General features: G+C 34.2%; 1 protein-coding gene across 1 annotated transcript in view; it reads left to right on the plus strand.

Annotated features, from left to right (window-relative positions):
- The window catches only part of USH2A (usherin), a 686,930-nt gene that overhangs the window by 47,827 nt on the left and 618,546 nt on the right, over positions 1–20,557 (plus strand). The window contains exons 4-5 of the mRNA XM_055333895.1: positions 17,096–17,159; positions 20,041–20,335. Coding sequence (XP_055189870.1) covers positions 17,096–17,159; positions 20,041–20,335 — 359 coding nt within the window. The remainder of the gene's footprint in view (positions 1–17,095; positions 17,160–20,040; positions 20,336–20,557) is intronic.

Raw genomic sequence — 20,557 nt, forward strand, 5'->3', positions numbered from 1 at the left:
AAAAAATAAAGCTAACTCCAACTTCCTTTCCCTTCCATGTTTTCTACTGTGTATTATGTTTTAAGTAACCTGCTTGATTTTTATTCTTTAGTTGAAATGCTACTTTTAACTTCTGCTGGCATCCCATAGGTAAACATGTGTAAGCTCAGCTAAGTGTAGAGGATAGGAGAGGAAAATATTGAAACATCGAACATTTTCCTTATAGTTGAGATTATGATAAAGTTTTTCTGGGAGAAATTTTTTTTTTGGAGTTAGGTTAAAAAAAGAAATAGAAAAGTATAGACATTGATTAAGACAGGCTAATGGAATGGAAAGGGAGTATAGAAACAAGGTACATATAGGTAAAGAGGAGTTTGATTAAAGATTAAGGCAGTATTTCAGATTGTCCTAGAGAAGATATCTAACAATAAATCAGGACAGTTGGCTAACAATGTTACAAAAATTAAATGATAAGTTCAGTATATGCCTTACAAACATATTAAATAAATACTGCCATGAATTAAAATTTAAGAGTAAAGTATATAATCATGAAGTAGTAGAGGAAAATGACGGCAAATGTTTCTACAATCCTGGCATATTGAAGAGTTTTATTTGTGTGATGCCATGGCCAGAATCACGAAAGGAAAATATGAAAACAACTGCCTAATAAATGGAATTTAAAATTCAAGCAATGCCTATTATTTTGTATTTAGTCTGGCAAGGAATAAAAAAGTGTTATTAGTGTGGAAAGGGTTTAGGATAATCTGGCAAACTATGAAAAGTAAAAATGTGAACACTGTTTCATACAAGAATTGTACTTCCAGGATATATCTCAAGAATATAAGTAGCGAAGGCCCTAAATATGTACTCAGAAGTGCTCACTGCAGAATTCAAGTAGCAAATAACTGGAATGAATTAAAAATTTCAAAAGGGAGTTGATTAAACAAATTTCAGGTTATACCTACAATGGGAAAGTATGCACAACTAAGAGAAAGGAAATATGTCTATTTGTAGAGACATGACAATAGAGTCATGATGTGTAATTACACGAGAAAGCAAGAGTGTGCGATATAACACACTCTAAATTGAAAATGGGTCAACAAACCAGAAATCTACACCAGACATTTAGTTATTTTACATACAAATTATTATTGCTGTAATAATTAGTGCCTAAGAAGCAAGGCATGAGATATAGAATCAGATTTGGGTCTGAATCCCAGCTCTGCTTCTTAAAAGCCAAGTGACTTTGGCAAAGAATTTTACTTCCCAATCCAATTTCCTGATTTGCCTTCCTAATTTTTCTAATTTGTCGTGTGTGTACATAGTTTTCAAGGTACTTGTAAAACTTACAAATACTATTTACTTGGTTCATGTTAGGTACTGTATAAAATGTTACTGTCATAAATATTAAAGTTAATATTGTTAATTTAGGCATCAAGTTTACTGATTTTGTGAAACTTCGGTATTTTTAAATGATGTCATTAACAAGATTTGATTTTTTGGCTCAAAGTCAAAATTTTCCTGGGGTGAGGAGGGATAAAATGTTAAATTTAGAGTAATGATGTGCTAGATGTTTGAAAGTGCCATATTTTGTGTAGGTAAACCCCATGAAATAATTTCTTTTTCTCTTTAAAGATTAGCCCTCTCTGATATGCTTCTTTGTTTCCTGCAAACCCTGTGTTCTACCTGCTGTTATTTTTCCTCACCCTGAAGAGCTTCCTTTTCCATTGTTCATAATTTAGTTGGAGGGAAATAAACTCAACTTTTGTGAAAATGTCTTTAATTTATCTCTGTTTTTTTATTTTTTTTAATCTCTGTTTTGAAGGATATTTTCACTAGATGTAGAATTCTTATTTTCTTCAACACTTTAAAGAATTTTGACTTACTGCCTTTTAGGCTTCATTTTTTTTTTTTCTGGTGAGAAATCAGCCACGATTCCTCTCAATGTTTCCTTGTATGTGGTATGTTGTTTTTCTCTTGCTGCTCTTAAGATTTTCTCTTTGATATTAACAGTTTGACTAAGTTGTGCATATATGTAGTTTTTCTTACATTTACCCCGGATGAGGTTTGATCAGACTCCTGGATGTGTAAAATAATGTTTTCATTACTTTTGAAAGTTCTTGATAATTACCTCTTGAAACTTCTTTCCTTTTTTGCATCTTCTTTCTCCTTTTCCTTTTGGACTTCAAATACATTTATTTCAGAGCACTGGATATCATTCCACGAGCATTTTTGTTTATTTGTTTTTGTTTTCCCTACTCTTTAGTCTTGGTGTTTTGCTTTGCATACATCTGTTGCCCTGTCTTGAAATGCACTGATCATTTTTCTTTTTTATCTAGATTGCTGTTAAGCCTATGTAGAAAATTCTTCATTTTTATTATCATAATTTTCATTTCTAGCATTCCTACTTGGCTACTTTTTTGCAGATGCTATCTCTCTGTGCAAGTTTCCTCCATCTATTCATACATGTTGTCAGCCTCCACTTCACTAGATCTTTTAGTATTTTTGTCTTAGGTATTTTCAAATCCTTTTTTGATAATTCCAGTGTCTGGACCATGTCTGCATCACCCCCTATTGATGGTTTTCTCTCTTAACAATCAATGGGCCACATTTTCTTCATGTGTCTGAAAATATTTTTGTTGTGTGCTAGACATTTTGCATATAGAGCTGGAAATACAGTGAAAAATATTTACCTTTAGAGAAAACAGCCCTGCTGGTTTTCTCAGGTAGAGAGAGAGAGAGAGAGAGAATGAGAATGCATGTGTTGGAGGAAAATGAGTTGGGGAGGAACAGCATGAAACTGATTTGAAGTTGATCTGAATGTGGACTTTATTACAATTTCAATATTATGTCATCCACCACTGGTTCCAGGTGTTTGAGGATAGAATCAGGTTGGGTGCAGAGTCACAGTTGTAGTTGGGCTCTTTGGAATCCTAAGCTGTCGATCCAGCCAAGTATGGCTGACTCTCTCACCTCTCGCTTTCTCTTAGGGAGACAAGCAGTCCTGGGTCCCATCTCTCCTGTGAAAATCTCGTTACTTTGTAGACTTTAATTGATTTAGATTTCTTTCTGCCCTCTACTTTCTAATGGCTTGAAACATGATTTCATAGCTTATTGGGCATATTTTGGTTGTTGGGTTGATAGCAAAGTGATGGTCCCTTGCAAATTTCTAGGTCTTGATCCAAAGTTGAAGTCTAGCCATTACTGTAACATCTAATATGTGGCTCTTTTCTTTCTTTGTATAACTCTCCACTTTAACTCTTCTGTCTGCTAGGCTCTCTTAGCTAGGGCTGGTCTCTGGCTCTCTGGACAAAGAAGCTACCCATACTTAGCCTCAAGGATTGTTTGGGTGGGATTTAGGCATTGAATTTATAGTTATCACTTTTAACTTTTTTCTGCAGTTTTTTTGGCCTTTATGGGACCTAACTTAACCTCTGGCTTTTTTACTTTTACATCTGTTTTCTTTGGTTTGCCTGAATTCTCTTCAATGAAATCTGCCAGTATTTAAAGCTGAAAGATGTTGAGGATTCCTCACATTTTTGTTGTTGTTGTTGTTGTTACAAATGTAGCAGATTGCATTGCAGTAGTAGATGCAGAGATGCATCTCACTAGCAACCATGTGGCTTATACGGAGCAACATCCATACTTTCATGTCAGTGTCTCATAGAGCTTCCTTTGTCCAGAAGCAATCTTTTAATCACTTTGTATTTTATCATATAAACTTCTTGCATTTCCTTTTTCTGTCAGGTATATGACAGAAAATTTAGTATTTATCAGCTTGCACCCACTGCCCTGAACCCAGTAATCCTTCAATACATTGGGGATCTTTAATCAATTGACCTAAACAACTTTCCAGGGTCCATCATTCCTTTGATCTTACTAAGTTTAAGTTTCATGGTCAAATATTAAAATCACTTCCTCACACACACCTTAGCTCCTCTGCCTTTTTTCCCCCTTGTTTACTAGTGTTATTGTGGCAATGCCACTGTAAATATACCCAATCAGAATGACTTGTCTCACTTAACATTTATGACCATAAACCTCATATGAACCCCTGATGCTGCCTTAGAATCATTCCATATTTCCTTTATCTATTTACTTTCCCTGTCTTATGATAACTCTGTACACATTTTGTTCTTTCCTCAACTGTACTTCTTATTTTGACTCTTAGCTGATTATTACCTTCCACTTCACTATGAAATTACAATAAGTCATAAAAAACTTCTATAAATTCCACTGCTATATTTACTCATCTGTGTCATATAAGCTAGATCTTATCAATATAATTTTCTCAACATTTCCAGATTATTCTTATATTTGCTACTATTTTGGAACTTTTCTAGTATTAATGGAATATTTTAAGGGCATACAGATATGTGGTTATTCTTCCATTAATTTTTTTTCTTGACTCTCACTTCCTCCACCAGACACCGTTTTGTTTCTTCTCTTTTTAAGCCAAACTCAAGATTTTGTGAATGATATCTGTCTTTAATTCTTTTCTAGTTCAGCTGTCTACAGTCAGGCTTTAGCTCACCACTATAAACTATACCTGTCAAATCTCTACTGACCTTCACATCATAAACTAATAGTTAATTTCACGTCTTTATCCTATTTGGCCCATCAACATCATTTAATGAGTTGAGATCACTCCTTCCTTGTTATACTTTCTTCACTAGGCATCTAAGACTGCATTATCTCCTGGCTTGCCTCTGAATTCCTAGTTGCTACTTCTCAGTTTGATTTCCTGCTTCTTCTTTATCCAATTGACTTCTTAATATTGGTATCCCAGGCCTCACACCTTGATTCTCTTCCCAAGTCTCTATACATACATTCTCTTAAGCATTACCTCCAGATTCGCAGTTTTAAATACCATCTAAATGGCTTGAATTCTAAATTGAAATCTACCTTCCCCCCTTCCCTCAGCTCTTTCCTAGGTTCTTGACTGCTACATCAGGCTATCTAAAATCTCCATTTAGATGCTTAATTTATATCTCAAATTTATTTTTTTTTCTGAAACCGGACTTCTGATGTTTTAGATCCCTCACTTTGAGGGATCACACATTGTTTCTTCCATAATCCTCCCTCTCTTAGGTAAGGACAATTTCATTTTTTCCCTAACTCAGAACAAAAGATTAGAGTCATCCTTGCCAATTCTTCTCACATTTGACATATGATGTGTCAGAAGAGTCCTGTTGTTACCTTCAAAATATGTCCAGATTTTGATTCCTTCTTATCACCTCTACTAGAATCATCCAAGTCCTGGACACGGTTACTGCTTTTGCCTAGATTATTGCAAAGTATTTTAACTCCTTCTACCTTGGGCCCCCACTTTATTCTCAACACAGTAGCCAGGGTTGTTCTATTACACATGAGTCAGATCACATTACCTCTCTGTTTAAAATGCTCTGTTATTTCCCTACCTCCCCAGAGTGAAAGCCACCATTTTTTAAATGGCCTATAAGACCTACATGATCTGACTGCATTTACTTCTTTGGCTTTATTATTACTATCATTTCTTTAGTTTACTTTGTTTTACCAAAACTGGTCTTGTTGGTGTTACTTAAATGTGTGAAGCACACTTCTGTCTTAGGGTTTTTGCAGTATTCACTATTCCTTTGGTCTGCAAGTCTTTACCTCCTGGTATCCACAGGGCTGAATCCCTCTCTTATTTGGGGAGATATCTGCTCACATATCACCTTCATGAAATCTTCTCTACTACCCTGTTTAAAATTGCAAGTACCAGTTTCCCACTTTTGGCCCTCATTATACTGCTCTTTTATTTCCCCCATGCACTTACTATTTTAACATATTATATGAGTTACTTATTATTTTTATTCTGTATGTGTATTTTGTCCTCAAGAATGTAAATTCTGTGAAGACAGGGATTTTTTTTTTGTTTACATTGTCCACTAATGTGAACAGTGTAAGAGCCTAGAAGATTGCATGTCACATGGTAGCATTCAATAAATATTTGCTGTTGGCTTAATAAATGAATGAATTAGGAGGATCTAATGTGTAGAATGTATGGGTACAGCTTAAGTTGTCTGCAAGCCTTACCTCTTTGGTAGTGTTCCAAAAGTGATATCTAATGAACTTACTTTGTTCATTAGAATGGAAAATATTGCAAAGTAGTAGTTGAGCAGGCACTGCAGTTAAAGGAAGAGTCCAAAATATATCATAAAAAGAAATATTGGGGATAAAAGAACTTTATGTGTACATGGGTGCATATGTGAGGTGGGGAGGAGGAAGGGAGAAGAAGAAAAAGAGGGAAAGGTTAATGGAGGGAAGGAAATGAGAGAAGGGAGAGCATAGCGAGTAAGCTTAGGGGAATGAGCATTGATTATATGAGATAGAAAAGGATATCCAAGTAGAAATGACATAAGGTCATTTGAAACAAGAGAGTGGATTTGAGGATTGATTTAGGCTAATGATACAGAGGTAAGAATATTCCTTATAGAGGTTAATGATACAGAGGTAGGAATATTCCTTATAGAGGTTATTTTTGAAGTTCTAGAAGCAGACAAAATTCTTGAAGGAGAGAAATGTTAAAAAAAAAAAGGAAAGCTAAGATAGAAGGTTGGAGGATGGGGATAAATAGGAGAGGCAGCTGAGGAGTGCAGATGTAGTCTATAAGGGTTATGATATTAGAAGACAAGTGAAGAACATTTCAAGGTGTTCTTCAATAATATTAAACAGCATTAAGGAGAAGAAGTTTTAAAACTGAATATCACACCTACGGTGGCTATCAAGAGGGTACTTTTGGTCTAGGGATTGAGAAAAGGGAATGTAGATCATTTATAATGAAACTGAGTGATAAGGAAAAGGAGGCTTTGAATGTTGATATTGGAGAAAGCTGGTTCTGAAGAGAAGGAAAGTAATTGGATGAAATGAGCATAACATAAGCTTCTGTTTTCTGGTGGTTGTTTACTACTTTTGAATTTTTTATGGCCATCTGTTGATTCTTCAGGATAACAACTTCCTTTTTACTGACTTAAATAATGATTCTGGAGGTAAATTTTCAAATTTTCTTAATTCAAGAAATTTTATAATAGTACATGTATTGTACATTTGTATAATAATACCTGTATTAATTGTATATGACTGTACATTGAATGCTTGTGTTTTTTTGTAATTTTTGTTTGCAATAGTAGTTTCATTTGGAGCTTTATTTCCTTCTTATGGTTCCAAAACAATGGAAATACAGTCTTACCTTTGCTGTTGATGCCTAAAAACAACATTAACAATAACACCAAAACCAGAAAACACATTCTAGTTTTTTTGGCATGAGGCCCATACCATTTCGAGAATTAAAAAAAAAAAAAAAGTAAATAAATGAGCAAGCTATTTTGATGCTCTATTCTAGAACCATCATATTTTGAAGTTCTAGATTTTTATGATTTGTTTTTGAGTATAATGTTTTCTTCAGTGTCACACTGAAGTAAATAGAGATCACATAATTAACCTGATCCCTTCATGCATGTCTTTGTTTTCAATTTGAATTCTTGATAGAAATGATGAAAGGTCATTATCTAAGTATTTATTGAAAGGACACATTTGTTTTTATTATAAAACACTGAGAGTTTGTGTGTTTTTTTTTTACATATATGAGTCTATTGATAGTGTCAAAATGTTTATTCTTTAAGTCCTGTTATTTTCAAAAATGAAGATGCTTATGATGATATCATACTAGATCTGGCTTTAGCATTTATAGTAGCATCTAGCTTTCTAAAATAACTTAGAAATACCCAATTTTCTTTACATCAGTGATTTTTCCAGGCAAGGGACATTTATAACATTGAAATTTCAAAATGTATTTAAACAATTTTTAAAGATTCTTAAAGATCTCCTTTCCTATTCTGTATTTACATTTATCATTCTCATGTATGTTTTTATGCTTTTATTATAAGGTTGATTCATATAAAATTGCCATTTTTGTATGTTAAAAATGTCTAGATATTAACTATTTCAAATAGTTCAAACTAATATGCATTTAAGGATCTTTAAGTAATATAATATTGGCTAATATCTTCATTTTGTTAAAATGAATGACTTATTGTATTTTCAACTTGATTTTTGCACAAAAATTGTTTCTAGGAATTACTTGAGGTCGGTTTATTTATTTTAGTTTCATTATTTATATCTTATTTTATGAATAAAAGCATGTATTATTTATTCCTAAGGTGGCAGTTAGGTTTTATCTCTTTTTATAATTTATAAAATTGTCTCCTTGTACACATTTGTTTTACTTTTGCCTTTCTAATCTGGAAAATTTATTTTTCTTACTTAATTGCCTTGGCTAGTATGTCCAGAACAATGCTGAATACAAGTGGCAAAAGAAGACTCTGTGTCTTGTTCCTGACTGTAGAGTTTTTCACCATTAAATGTAATGTTAGCTATAGCTTTTAATAAATACCCTTTATTAGATGAGGAAGTTCCCTTCTTTCGTAGTTTGTTTTTATAATGAAATAGTATTGTTGTAGAGATTATTTAAATACATTGATATTGATAAATATAACGAAATAGTATTGGAATTTGGTAAATGCTTTTCCTGCATCTATGGAGAGGATCAGTTGTTTTTTTATCCTTTATTCTATCAATAATGTGCATTATTTAATAGTCACATATTGAACTAGTTTTATATCTCTGGTATAAATCTCACTTGCTTATGGTAAATAATCTTTTTATTTGTGGTGCTGGATTTGGTTTACTAGTATTCTATTGTAGATTTTGCCTCTATGTTCATAAAACATATTGACTTGTAACTTTCTTTTCTTGTGATGTCTTTTTTGGTTTTGGTATCAGAATAAGATGACATCATAGAGTCAGCTCATTCTGTGAATGATTTGAGAAGTATTTCTTCATCTTCTCTTTTTAGAACAGGTTGTGAGGGATTGGTGCTATTCCTTCTTTAAATGTTTAGAAGAATTCACTAGTGAGGGCATCAGATCCTGGGTTTTCTTTGTGGATAATTTTTTAATTACTTATTTATTTTCTTTGCTTCTTAACACTCTATTCAGATTGCCTATTTCTTCTTGAGTCAGTTTCAGTAGTTTTTACCTTTCTAGGAATTTGTTTATCTAGGTTATCTAATTGTTAGGATACAGTTGTTTATAGGATTACCTACAAACCTATTACCTTTTCATGTCTGTGAGGTCAGTTGTAATGTTCCTTCTTTCATTCTTGATTTTAGTAATCAGACTCTTCTCTCCTTTTTTTTCTTGGTCAGTCTAGCTAAATGTTTGTCAGATTTGCTAATCATTTCAAAGACTAAACTTTTGATTTTGTTGGCTTTTCCTATTGTTTTTCTATTTTCTATTTTTCTTATATCTACTCTAATCTTTATAATCTTTCTGCTTGCTTTGGGTGGAGTTTTCTCTTTTTTTCTAGTTTCTTAAGGCAGGATATTAGGTCTTTGATTTGATTGAGTTCTTCCTTAATATAGATATTTATAGCTGTATTTCACTTTAAGCATCACTTTATCTGAAACTCATGAAGTGTGATATGTCATATGTTTATTTTCATTTGTCTTAAAGTATTTTCTAGTTTTTTCTGTGTGATTTATTCTTTGATCCATTGGTTATTGAGAATGTGTTTGGTTATAGTTTATGTGGTATGTCTTTTTTTTATCTTCTAACTTTCAACCCATTTGTTTCTTCAAGTTTGTCTCTCATAGAATGCATATAGTTGGATCATAATTGTGTTTTTGTCCCTATTCTCCCAATATCTACTTATCTGGGGGATGTTTACACCATTTACATTTAATGTAATTATTGATAAGGTAGTTGAGATATTTGTTTTCTATATGGCTTTTTGTTCCTCTATTTCTCCATTACTGCTTTTTTTATGTCGGTATTTTTGACTGTAGTATTTTAACCCCCTTGTCATTTCTTTTACTGTATTCATTATCTTGTTAGTAGTTTCCCAGGGTATTACACTTAATATCTTCTAACAGTCTATTTCTAATAATACTAACTTAATTTCAACAGTATACAAAAACTTTGTACCTATTTACTTTTGTTTCCCTCCCCCTTTGCATTGTCATTCAAATTGTGGTATTAGATGGCCCTTAACACAGATTTATTTGTTTTTGTTTGTTTGTTTTAAAAGAGAGAAAGCATAAGCAGAGAGACAGAAGGAGAGGGAGAGAGAGGCTCTTAGCAGGCTTTACTCTTAGCACAGAGCCTGATGTAGGGCTCCACCTCAAGATCCTGAGACCATGACCTGAGCTGAAATCAAGAGTTAGACACTTAACTGACTGAGCTGCCCAGGTGCCCCAACACAGATTTATAATTATTATTTTATGCAGTTTTTTTAAATCAAGAAAAGTAAAAATAATTATGAAAAAATGCATTTATCTTCTCTTTTATATTTATCTTTGTAGTTACTGTAAAAGGACTATTTATTGGGACTCCTGAGTAGTCAGTGGTTGAGTGTCTGCCTTCAGCTCAGGGAGTGATCCTGGAGCCCTGGGATCAAGTCCCACCTTGGGTTCCTTGCATGGAGCCTGCTTCCCCTATCTCTGTCTCTCTCTTCCTCTCTCTGTGTTTCTCATGAATGAATGAATGAATGAGTGAATAAAATATTTACTAAAAAAAGAGATTCTTCATTTCTTCAGGTGCATTAGAGTTACCGTCTAGTGTCCTTTTATTTCAGCATAAAAGCTCACTTTAGTAGTTTTTATGAAGCAGGTCTACTAGTCACAATTCTTTCCTTTTTTTTTTTTTTTTTTTTTTTTTTTACCTGGGGATGTCTTAATATGTCCTTCGTTTTTGAAGAATAGGTTTACTGGAAAGAAAATATTTAGTTGACAATAATGGTTTCTTTTAGTGTTTTAAATCAGTCATCTCACTGCCTTTTAGCCTCCAATGGTTTCTGATTAAAAATATGTTGTTAATCTTGGTGCACTTAGGTAGCTCGGTTGGTTTAAGCTTGGACTCTTGATTTCAGCTCAGGTCATGATCTCAGGATCATGGGATTGAGCCTTGTGTTTGGCTCGGTGTTCAGCAAGGAGTCTGCTTCTCTCCCTATTTCTGCCTCTTCCTCTTCCCCTACCCCCATGTGTTTTCTCTCTCTCTCAAATAAAATAGATAAATATTAAAAATATGTTGTTAATCTTACTGAATATACTTTGTATCAGAGGAGTCATTTCTCTTTTTCTGCTTTCATGACTTTCTCTGTTTTCCAACAGTTTGATAATGATATATCTGGTGTGGATCTCTTTGAATTTATCCATTTTCAGAGTTTCTCAAATGTGTAGATTAATGGTATTCATTACACTTGGGAAGGTTAAGTAATTATTTTAAAATTTTTTCCTCCTTTTTCTATCTCTTCTTTTGGGATTCCTATTATTCTTATGTTAGTGCACTTGAAGATGTCCCACAGATATCTGAGTTTCTGTTTATTTTTCTGCATTTTATTTTTCCCTTTCTCAGACTAGATAACCTCAGTCGACCTATCTTTATGTTCATAATTTTTTCTTCTACTTCTTTGTTTCTGCTGGTGAATTCCTCTAGTGAATTTTTATTTTTCTCCCTACTCATATTCTCTATTTGCTGAAGCATCATTCTCATAATTTCCTTTAGTTCTTTGAACATACTTTAGATAGTTAATTTAAAGTCTTTGTCTAGTAAGTTTACTTTATGGGGTTAAGTTGGCCATGTTTCTGTGGTTACTCTTCCACACCCCCAACTGTGTTCAACCTATCAATTATAGTTTCTTTTTGTTTTTGTTTTAGCATGTGTCTTGTTTTTTGTTGTTGTTAAAAACTGGACATTTTAAATAAAATAGCAAATCTGGAAATCAGTCTTCCATTTTCCAGTTTAGTGTTGTTTCTATTTGTTGTTGCTTGCTTTTTGGTGACTTTCCTGAATGAATTACATAAAGTCTGTATTAGTGTCATATGTGGCATTGAAATACCTGTTCAATTAACTTAGTGTTCAGCTAAGTGATTGAAAAGAGAATTTCTTAAATTCCTAAAATGAGCAAATTTTTCAGTCTTTACTAAAAGCTTCATATTTGTTTTGTAGTGTGCCTCCAACATGTAAGGGAGTCAGCTGTCTTCTTTAGTCACCACTTCCTACTTGTGCAGAACTAGAAGGCCAAGGAGAGCCTTCTCAGGTCTCACTTGGGTGTTCACATAGCTGTTTGAATGTGCATGGACTTCTAGGTTTCCAGTAATATTTCAAAGCTTTGCAAAGCCCCCTATGGATATGTCATACTTCAGCTTTTCTATTTAACTTTTTTGATTTGTTTGTTGTTTCCCCAACTATTATCACTGCCTCAGGCAACTGCAATGTTAAGCAGTTGCCACTGATTATTTCCAACAAACATCCCCAGAGAAAAGACTGTCTCAGGATAAGCTCTGAGTCTGTTCAAATCTTGCTCATGGGGTTTTATAAGATGCAGCCAAACAGATTAAATGGTGACAATTTTCTGAGGTTGAGGCTTTGTAAGAACTCCAGTGTCATTCTAATATCTTCAGTGGCTACTAGGCTGCTGCTTTTCACTGTGATAATAGGCGTTTATTTCCAAGGTTACCATTGAGTGGCAGAGACAAGGATGGGAATAGAGTTAAAATGCCACAAAGACATGCTATTCTTACTGATATTCAGACATTAAAAAAAAGATACTCCCTGAATTTTTTCTGAAGATTTTATTTACTTGAGAGAGAGAGAGAAAGAGAGAGAGAGGCAGAGACACAGGTAGAGGGAGAAGCAGGCTCCACACAGAGAGCCCGACATGGGATCCAATCCTGGGTCTCCAGGATCACACCCTAGGCTGAAGGTGGCACTAAACCGCAGAGCCGCCCGGGCTGTCCTACTCCCTGAATTGTTGAAAAACTTCATTTAACTTATAGATTTCCAGAGAAGTTGATTTGACACTCTTTGTTAGTGTTTTTATTTCTTTTATGGCATAGAGAATTGTTAGTTTTCCTTATTCTGCCATTTCTAATGACATCTTTCAGTGATTTCTTTCATCATTATCTTGTATTTTTTCCTATAAACACTGCATGTTTCATTTGATTTATAATTAATATTTTGTGGGTAATATAAATGGTACTTTAACATTTTATTTTCAGTGTTTCAGCTCTAGTATATAAGAATTAAATTGATTTTTATATGTTTAACTTTTATAATATAAAATTTCTAATTTTTCTTATTACTTCAAATAGCTTTTATGTAGATTCACTGGGATTCTTTAAGTATACACTCCTGTTACACACAAATAGAGGAAGTTTATATTTCTTCCTTTCCCATTCATGTGACATTTATTTATTTAGGCTATTTGAAAACCTGTATTTACCCTGATTTATGTATTATATTATTTACTCACAGTTTACCCATTTAACTAATTTTGCTGTGCCTCCTGTTGTATTGTGGATATGCTCCATTTTTCAGTCATCATCTCTTTCTGAATAGGAAACTATGAGATTTTTCTGGTATGAGTCATATCTATTTCCTTGATCCATTTATATTATTTAAACCTATTTTTGCCACATTTTCAATGAAGAATCATTTTATGAAATATTTATTCCAATAAATATCTAATGTTAAAGAACTGACCACTAGCAAAGAAATGAGTAAAATCTATTTTTATGACAATATTCTTGAAATATTATGATATTTTCCCCAGAAATCAAAATCATAGTTCTCTTACATGGAATGGATGATTTCTAACTCTAGGTCTTTAGAGAACTTTTTCTAACGTTTTGTTTGGAAAATTTCTTCAAATATGAATTCTGCAGTAGAGAATGTGATTGTTCTATATTCAGACTCCAAAATTTAAAACTAAAATGGTTTTTAAAGGTCATAAAACACAGCCCCTTTATTTTACAGGTGATAAAATATGTTTCATTATCCCTCTGCAGCAGAGCTCCCTTTAACTATTATTAAAATATAGGAAGTGAATTCTAATTTATCATCATTGAAATGTACATCTCCACTTCTACACCTTGGCCTGACTACCATCATCTTTCACTTGGATTGCTACAATAGCTTAACTGGTCTCACTACTTCTACCGTTTTCCCCTACATTCTATTCTTAACACTTTAAAATAAACCTGAGATCATGTCACATCTCTACTCTAAACCCTCCAGTGACTTTCTATTTCATTCAGAATAAAAATAAAAGTCTTCACAGTAGGTTTGCAAGGTTTTTAATGATTTGAACCCCATTACCCCCAGCCAGTTACTTGTCTGACCTAATCTTCCAATAGCCTCCCCTCTTTATTCGGCTCCAGGAAGCTAGCTCCTTGCAGTTCCTTTCACATGCCAAGCATATTGCCTTAAGGGTCCGCTCATTGACTCCTCTCTGGAATATTTTGCCCCTAGATATATGCATGATTCATTCCTTTTCCCCTTCAATACCACATTCTCAATGAGGCCTGTTTGGAACATACTATCCAAATTAAAAATTCAGTCTGTGCTTTCCAAAGTGGTCTAATTTTCCCAATTTTTCATATCATTTATCATATGTTCTAGTTTACTACATAAATTGCTCATTTACTATGTTCATCTAGATGCTTGAATGCAAGCTCCATAAAATGAATTTTTTTGTTTGTGACTATTTTGTTAACTGATATATCTTTGGAACCCATGAAAGTGCTTAGCACATTATAGGCTCTCAATAAGTACTTGTTGAATGAATTAATGTATAAAAGAATAAAACCACGTTGACACACTAAAGCTATGATTCTGGTTTGGACAAAATCAAAGCATTCATCATTTTTGCTTTTATTTGTATTAGGTCTTTCAAAATATCAAATGATTATCTCTTATTTTTTATGATCTGTGTTTTCTGTGTTATTTGAGATAAAGCACTTACTAGTGGGGCACTTTAAATTCAGGGTGTAGACTTAGAACATGGGTTATAAAGGATGCTAGGGAGTTAAGAGATAGGGATTGGATGTGAATATGTGAAGGTAAAGAAATAAGAGGTAGATCCAGTTTACTTCATTTAGAAAGACAAGAAAATTTATACCTCAGAAAGAAAATTTTTACCAGAGTTACCAGAGTAATTTCGTGTTTGTCTTTCCTACTCTCCAGACAAAAAAGTACAAAAGCACACAATGACTTAACTGTATTCATGCCTGTTCTTCCCATCTTTCCTCCTATGTCCAAGGAAGGCATATCCTTCCTTATGCTATTTCCTACTTTGCTTAGCTTTAGATATTAGAGGTCAATTTATCAAGTTTTCTGGATGGCCAATTCACCAATGGAATTTTGTAATGTTTTTAAATTTCTTTTAAAATTTAATTTTTTTAAATTATACATTTTAAAGCAAACTGTGTTGAAAATTTAAAAACCTCTACGAAGTTTTATAGTATTTTTTGTTTTGTCTTCATAACACCATTTCAAGAAATAATTAGTTTGCACTTGTTTCAGCTACCTGTTTCTGGACAGATAGGATAGGGCAACTCCCCTTACAGAAAAGTCAGAGGATGAGGCTGCATAGTCCACCTTTTTTCCTGTGGACTTCAGGATGTTGTGTAAATGAAAGCCTGAGACAGAGGAGTGGAAGGGAAAAGCCCTTAGATATGTTTTTCTTAAAGTATATTGATTGAAAATGTCTATGCTTATGAAAAAATATATATGAGATATTGTTGATCCTTTCTTAAATATCCTTCAATATAAATATAGATAAAATACATATATATATATACACATGCACACACACATTTACACAGACACACTTTTTATGCCAAGTGTCACCCTCTTTGCTCATTTATCTCCTCTTGCCTCTGAGATCAACATCTCAGACTATTCACTGTGCTAATTCTACTCCGCATCTTTTATTCATCAGATATATCCTAACTCTGCCCTAGTTTCTTCTATGTCACCACCAAGGAGGTACAGCAAAGACAGATCAAATATTCTTTAAAACTGTATTATCAAGACAAAAAAAAGGTATAGTTTAACAACAAACACATTTCAGGAAATGGTCATTTGGTAAGTTGGCCATTGATCTAAATTTAATTTTAAAACCACTTATTGAATTGGTACCATAAGGTACATCACATCCCCTTTTGTGTTCTCATGATCAAACTCTAGCTAGAATTTTGTCATTTTAATCATGTTTTTCTCATTATTACAAGCACAAGAAAAAAACTTAGAGGTGGTAATTTTCTTAGTTTTTTCTGTTGCCACTCTTGTAGGCTTATCTGTTATTAAATCCGAAATAAATATTTGTTAAATGAATCAATAAAATAATATTAAGTGGTTTAAGATTGACATCTACCTCCACCTTGAAAGTTCACCTAATTCAATGCAGAATGGGTTTTGAATTGGCTTGTCTTAGAAGAATTCTCAGGAGATAATGGAATTTGAGACTGAGCTAGAATGCCATTGATATATGTGAATAACTCAGAATTTATGAGTAGGAGGTTTTCAATTTATCCTCATTTACTGGAGATTTTCTAGACCAGGCATTAATCTAAGTTTGGAGATGACCCAAAGTGATACTCTGGAGCTTAGAGACAGAACAGGGGATGATAGGACAGGTGGGGAGTCTTCCTCTTGGCAATGTAAATGCTCTGGAAATTGCAGTCGAAAGTAGATGACAATCAAATTTAGCACTGATAACATGATAGATTTATAGGTTTATAAACTAGGGAGAAATTTGATTTGGAGAGTTATGGAATGAATAAGTCACAGGGATGAAAAGTATAGCATAGGGAATAGAATCAATGGTATTATAATACATTTTATAGTGACAGATGGGAGCTACACTTGTGGTGAACATTGTATAACAAATAGAGTTGGTGAATTATTATGTTGTACCCCAAGAACTAATTTAACATTGTGTGGGGTTTAACTAGACCCCAATTAAAATAAATAGTAAAAAAAAATATTTGACCCACAAATTAGGCCAGTAAGTAGACTGGGCAGATATTCACTTTGACTTATCTGCAATGTCTATAGAGATAACTATGACTATTAATTATCCTATGGAATTAGCAAAATATATATATTCATCTGTAGGAATTTGATATTCGTCTGTAGGGCTATGATATAAGTGGAGGTTTTATAGGTTTAAAGGAATGTCACTTGAATGTTTGTCAGACATCATGTGGAAAACTATGACTTTTTATATTATGTATTTTGTATGTACTCTGCAGGATTAGAGCAGTTTGTTGGAAGAATGCAAGATTTTCGATTATATCAAGTGGCGCTCACAAACAGGTAAGTGAATGTGGTGTTTTAAAGCTCGACAGGTGTAAGAATAATTCCTGAATTCACTTATATAAGAGTTGCAAAAGATTATTTTTCATTTTTACAGCATTTCACAAATGTCACCTAATTAATGTTTACAGTGTTTATGTTGGCTTAGTCTATGGTTGTTATTCATTAGTGCTATTCTGTTGGGTAATCCCTTATAATATGAAATTGATCAACTTCATTACAAAGGATTTTTTCTAGATTTTTGAACAAGTTGTATTACAGAATTTGGGATACATTGATTTAAATGTTCTGTATGAAGTAGTTTATGATATGTAAGAAACTTCTATATCTGCCTTTCAAAATTGCTTTGTTGAATTTATAAGTGCTAGAGAATTTAGAACAATGAAAATGATTATTTTGACATGTGGGAAAGTCTCAAGAGACTGAGCTATTAGAGGTGGAGACAAGAATGAATAATCTGAAGTATTGTTATATATTTTTCTATTTCCAGTGAACACAAATTATATATAGACTTGGACTAGGGTTAAGCAAGTATTTCCTCATCTTGAGAATAGGTGGAAAATCTTTATTAGGAATTCTCAAAGACATGTAGATTTTCATTCTGTTCAGAAAAGTTCAAGTGAAATTCTGCTCAGATGTCCTCTGAAGTTTCTTTCCCAAGTAAAGTGATTTTTTTTTAGATTTTTTAAAAAGATTTTTATTTATTCATGAGAGAGAGAGAGAGAGGAAGAGGGAGAGGGAGAGAGAGAGAGAGAAAGAGAAAGAGGCAGAGACACAGGCAGAGGGAGAAGCAGGCTCCATGCACGGAGCCTGACTTGGGACTTGATCCTGGAGACCCTGGGCGGAAGGCAGGCGCTAAACCACTAAGCCACCTGGACTGCCCAAGTAATGATTTGTATTTTTTTTCAAGTAATGATTTTTTTTTAAATATTGTACTTATTTATTCATGAGAGACACACAGAGAGAGGCAGAGACATAGGCAGAGGGAGAAGCAGGGTCCCTGCGGGGAGCCTGATGTGGGACTCGATCCCAGGACCTGGGGATCACACCCTGAACCGCTGAGTCACCGAGGTGTCCCCCAAATAATGATTTGATGGTATAAAAGTATATTGTTGTATGTATGAGTTGATATTGTTTACTTCTACTAAGGATCAAAAATAATGATGTTTACTCATATTTTTTAAAGGGAGATGTAAATTAGTGTGGTGAATTTCCAAATGACGGAAGTAGCTCTTATCAATTTGAGAAGTGTTGCTCCTCAACATTCTTATAAACATTCTTTTAATAATATAAAAAGAAATATAAAAATTATTTTAACATAAACATTCTTTACTAGTCTATATAATCAAGAGATATCTGAACAAAGGGTGCTGTACCGCTGGGACTCATAATTAGATGCCAATAGTTTCAACTATCCTTTTTAAAAAATTTTTTTATTGGGGATCCCTGGGTGGCGCAGCGGTTTAGCGCCTGCCTTTGGCCCAGGGCGCGATCCTGGAGACCCGGGATCGAATCCCACGTCAGGCTCCCGGTGCATGGAGCCTGCTTCTCCCTCTGCCTGTGTCTCTGCCTCTCTCTCTCTCTCTATCATAAAAAAAAATTAAAAAAAATTTTTATTGGAATTCAATTTGCCAACATATAGCATAACACCCAGTGCTCATCCCACCAAGTGCTCCCCTCAGTGCCCATCACCCAGTCACCCCAACCCCCTGCTCACCTCAACTATCCTTTTAATCACTTCTGTCTAAAATTCTGGAGAGCAATGTTGCTATAATTTGGGGCCAAATCAAGTTTTTCCCTGGGGAAAAGATTTCACTTTTGGTCCTATTTAAAACCTGGTATCAATTGGAAAATATCAATAAGATTTAAAGAAGAAGGTGTGATTTCATGTGATTTAGTGAATGGAAAAATTGCTTGACTCCATCCCCCCGCTGGAATCTGAGGGAAGAATCCTGGCCTGTCTAGTTAGACCAGGGTTACTGATGTTGGCCTACCTGAGATGTCTGGAAGGTATTATGGGGAAGAATGCCTATATTAGAATGACTATTTCTGACTAGAACAGGTATATTGCCCTTAATGGAAAAATTAAATATATCTGCCTGGAATTGGCGTTATTCTTTGACTGTTGGCAGCTGCCAGATGATCTGAAGCCATTGAAGCACTTTGGGGTGCCAGGATCTGTACTGATGAGTCACAGGAAACCACTGACAAATGGTTTTGGCCTCAGTCCTTTTACTTAAAACAGCTCAGCGTTTGGGCGTCTGCCTTTAGCCCAGGGAGTGATCCCATAGTCCCGGGATCGAGTCCCACATCAGGCTCTCTGCATGGAGCCTGCTTCTCCCTCTGCCTGTGTCTCTGCCTGCCTCTCTGTGTCTCTCATGAATACTAATACTAATACTAATACTAATACTAATACTAATAAACAAAACAGCAACAGGTAAAATGATACTTGTTTTCTTATTTCTTTCCCATGGATGAACTGGAAACCCTATTACTCCTAGTATTTTCAATGTATTATTGCCCACCTTTGGGATAAGTCAGTTTAACAACCTAAATGAATGTTACTTTTCTTTTTCATCACAAATAGATACAGTAGACTATTATGATATTTAAATAAGTGTCTCAGTAATCAGACAAGGGCTTACACCTGCTTCTCAATGTAAAAAAGTAACTCTTAAGAATTAACTCTTTCTAATATCCATTTTATGTGTCTGTTTATTTGGCCAGGAATGCGTTTGACTTTATGTTCTGTTTATAAAATAATTAAAGTTGCTGGATAGTGATCCAAACATGAAGATTGTGATATACATTTGTAACAACCCTTGGAAGTTCTATTACTGCTGAGCTATTTGTCCTTACAGTCTGCTTCTTACACCCACAGGGAGATTCAGGAAGTTTTCTCTGGAGATCTGCTCAGACTGCATATTCAGTCACATTGCCGCTGCCCTGGAAGCCACCCTAGGGTCCATCCTTCGGTACAGCGGTACTGCATTCCTAATGATGCAGAAGACACAACCACTGATAGGGTGTTACGGCTGAATCCTGAAGCCCATCCTCTTTCTTTTGTCAATGATAATGATATTGGTACTTCATGGGTTTCACATGTGTTTACAAACATTATCCAGCTTCATCAAGGAGTGACTATTTCAATAGATTTGGAAAATGGACAATATCAGGTAATTTGAAATAATAGAGTGTGTTAGTTTCCTCTAACTGCCATAACCAATCACTGCTAATTTCGTGCCTTAAAATAATAGAAATGTATTCGCTTACAGTTCTGAAGATTGAAATACAAATCAAAGTATTGGCTGGGTGGTTCTCCTGGTTCTCCCTCCCGAGGCTCCAGTGTCTGTAGAATCCTTCCTTGCTTTTTCCAGGTTCTGGGAGCTCCTGGTGTT

This window comes from Nyctereutes procyonoides, unplaced genomic scaffold (genome assembly GCF_905146905.1).
Source record: "Nyctereutes procyonoides isolate TBG_1078 unplaced genomic scaffold, NYPRO_anot_genome, whole genome shotgun sequence".
Classification (NCBI taxonomy): domain Eukaryota; kingdom Metazoa; phylum Chordata; class Mammalia; order Carnivora; family Canidae; genus Nyctereutes; species Nyctereutes procyonoides.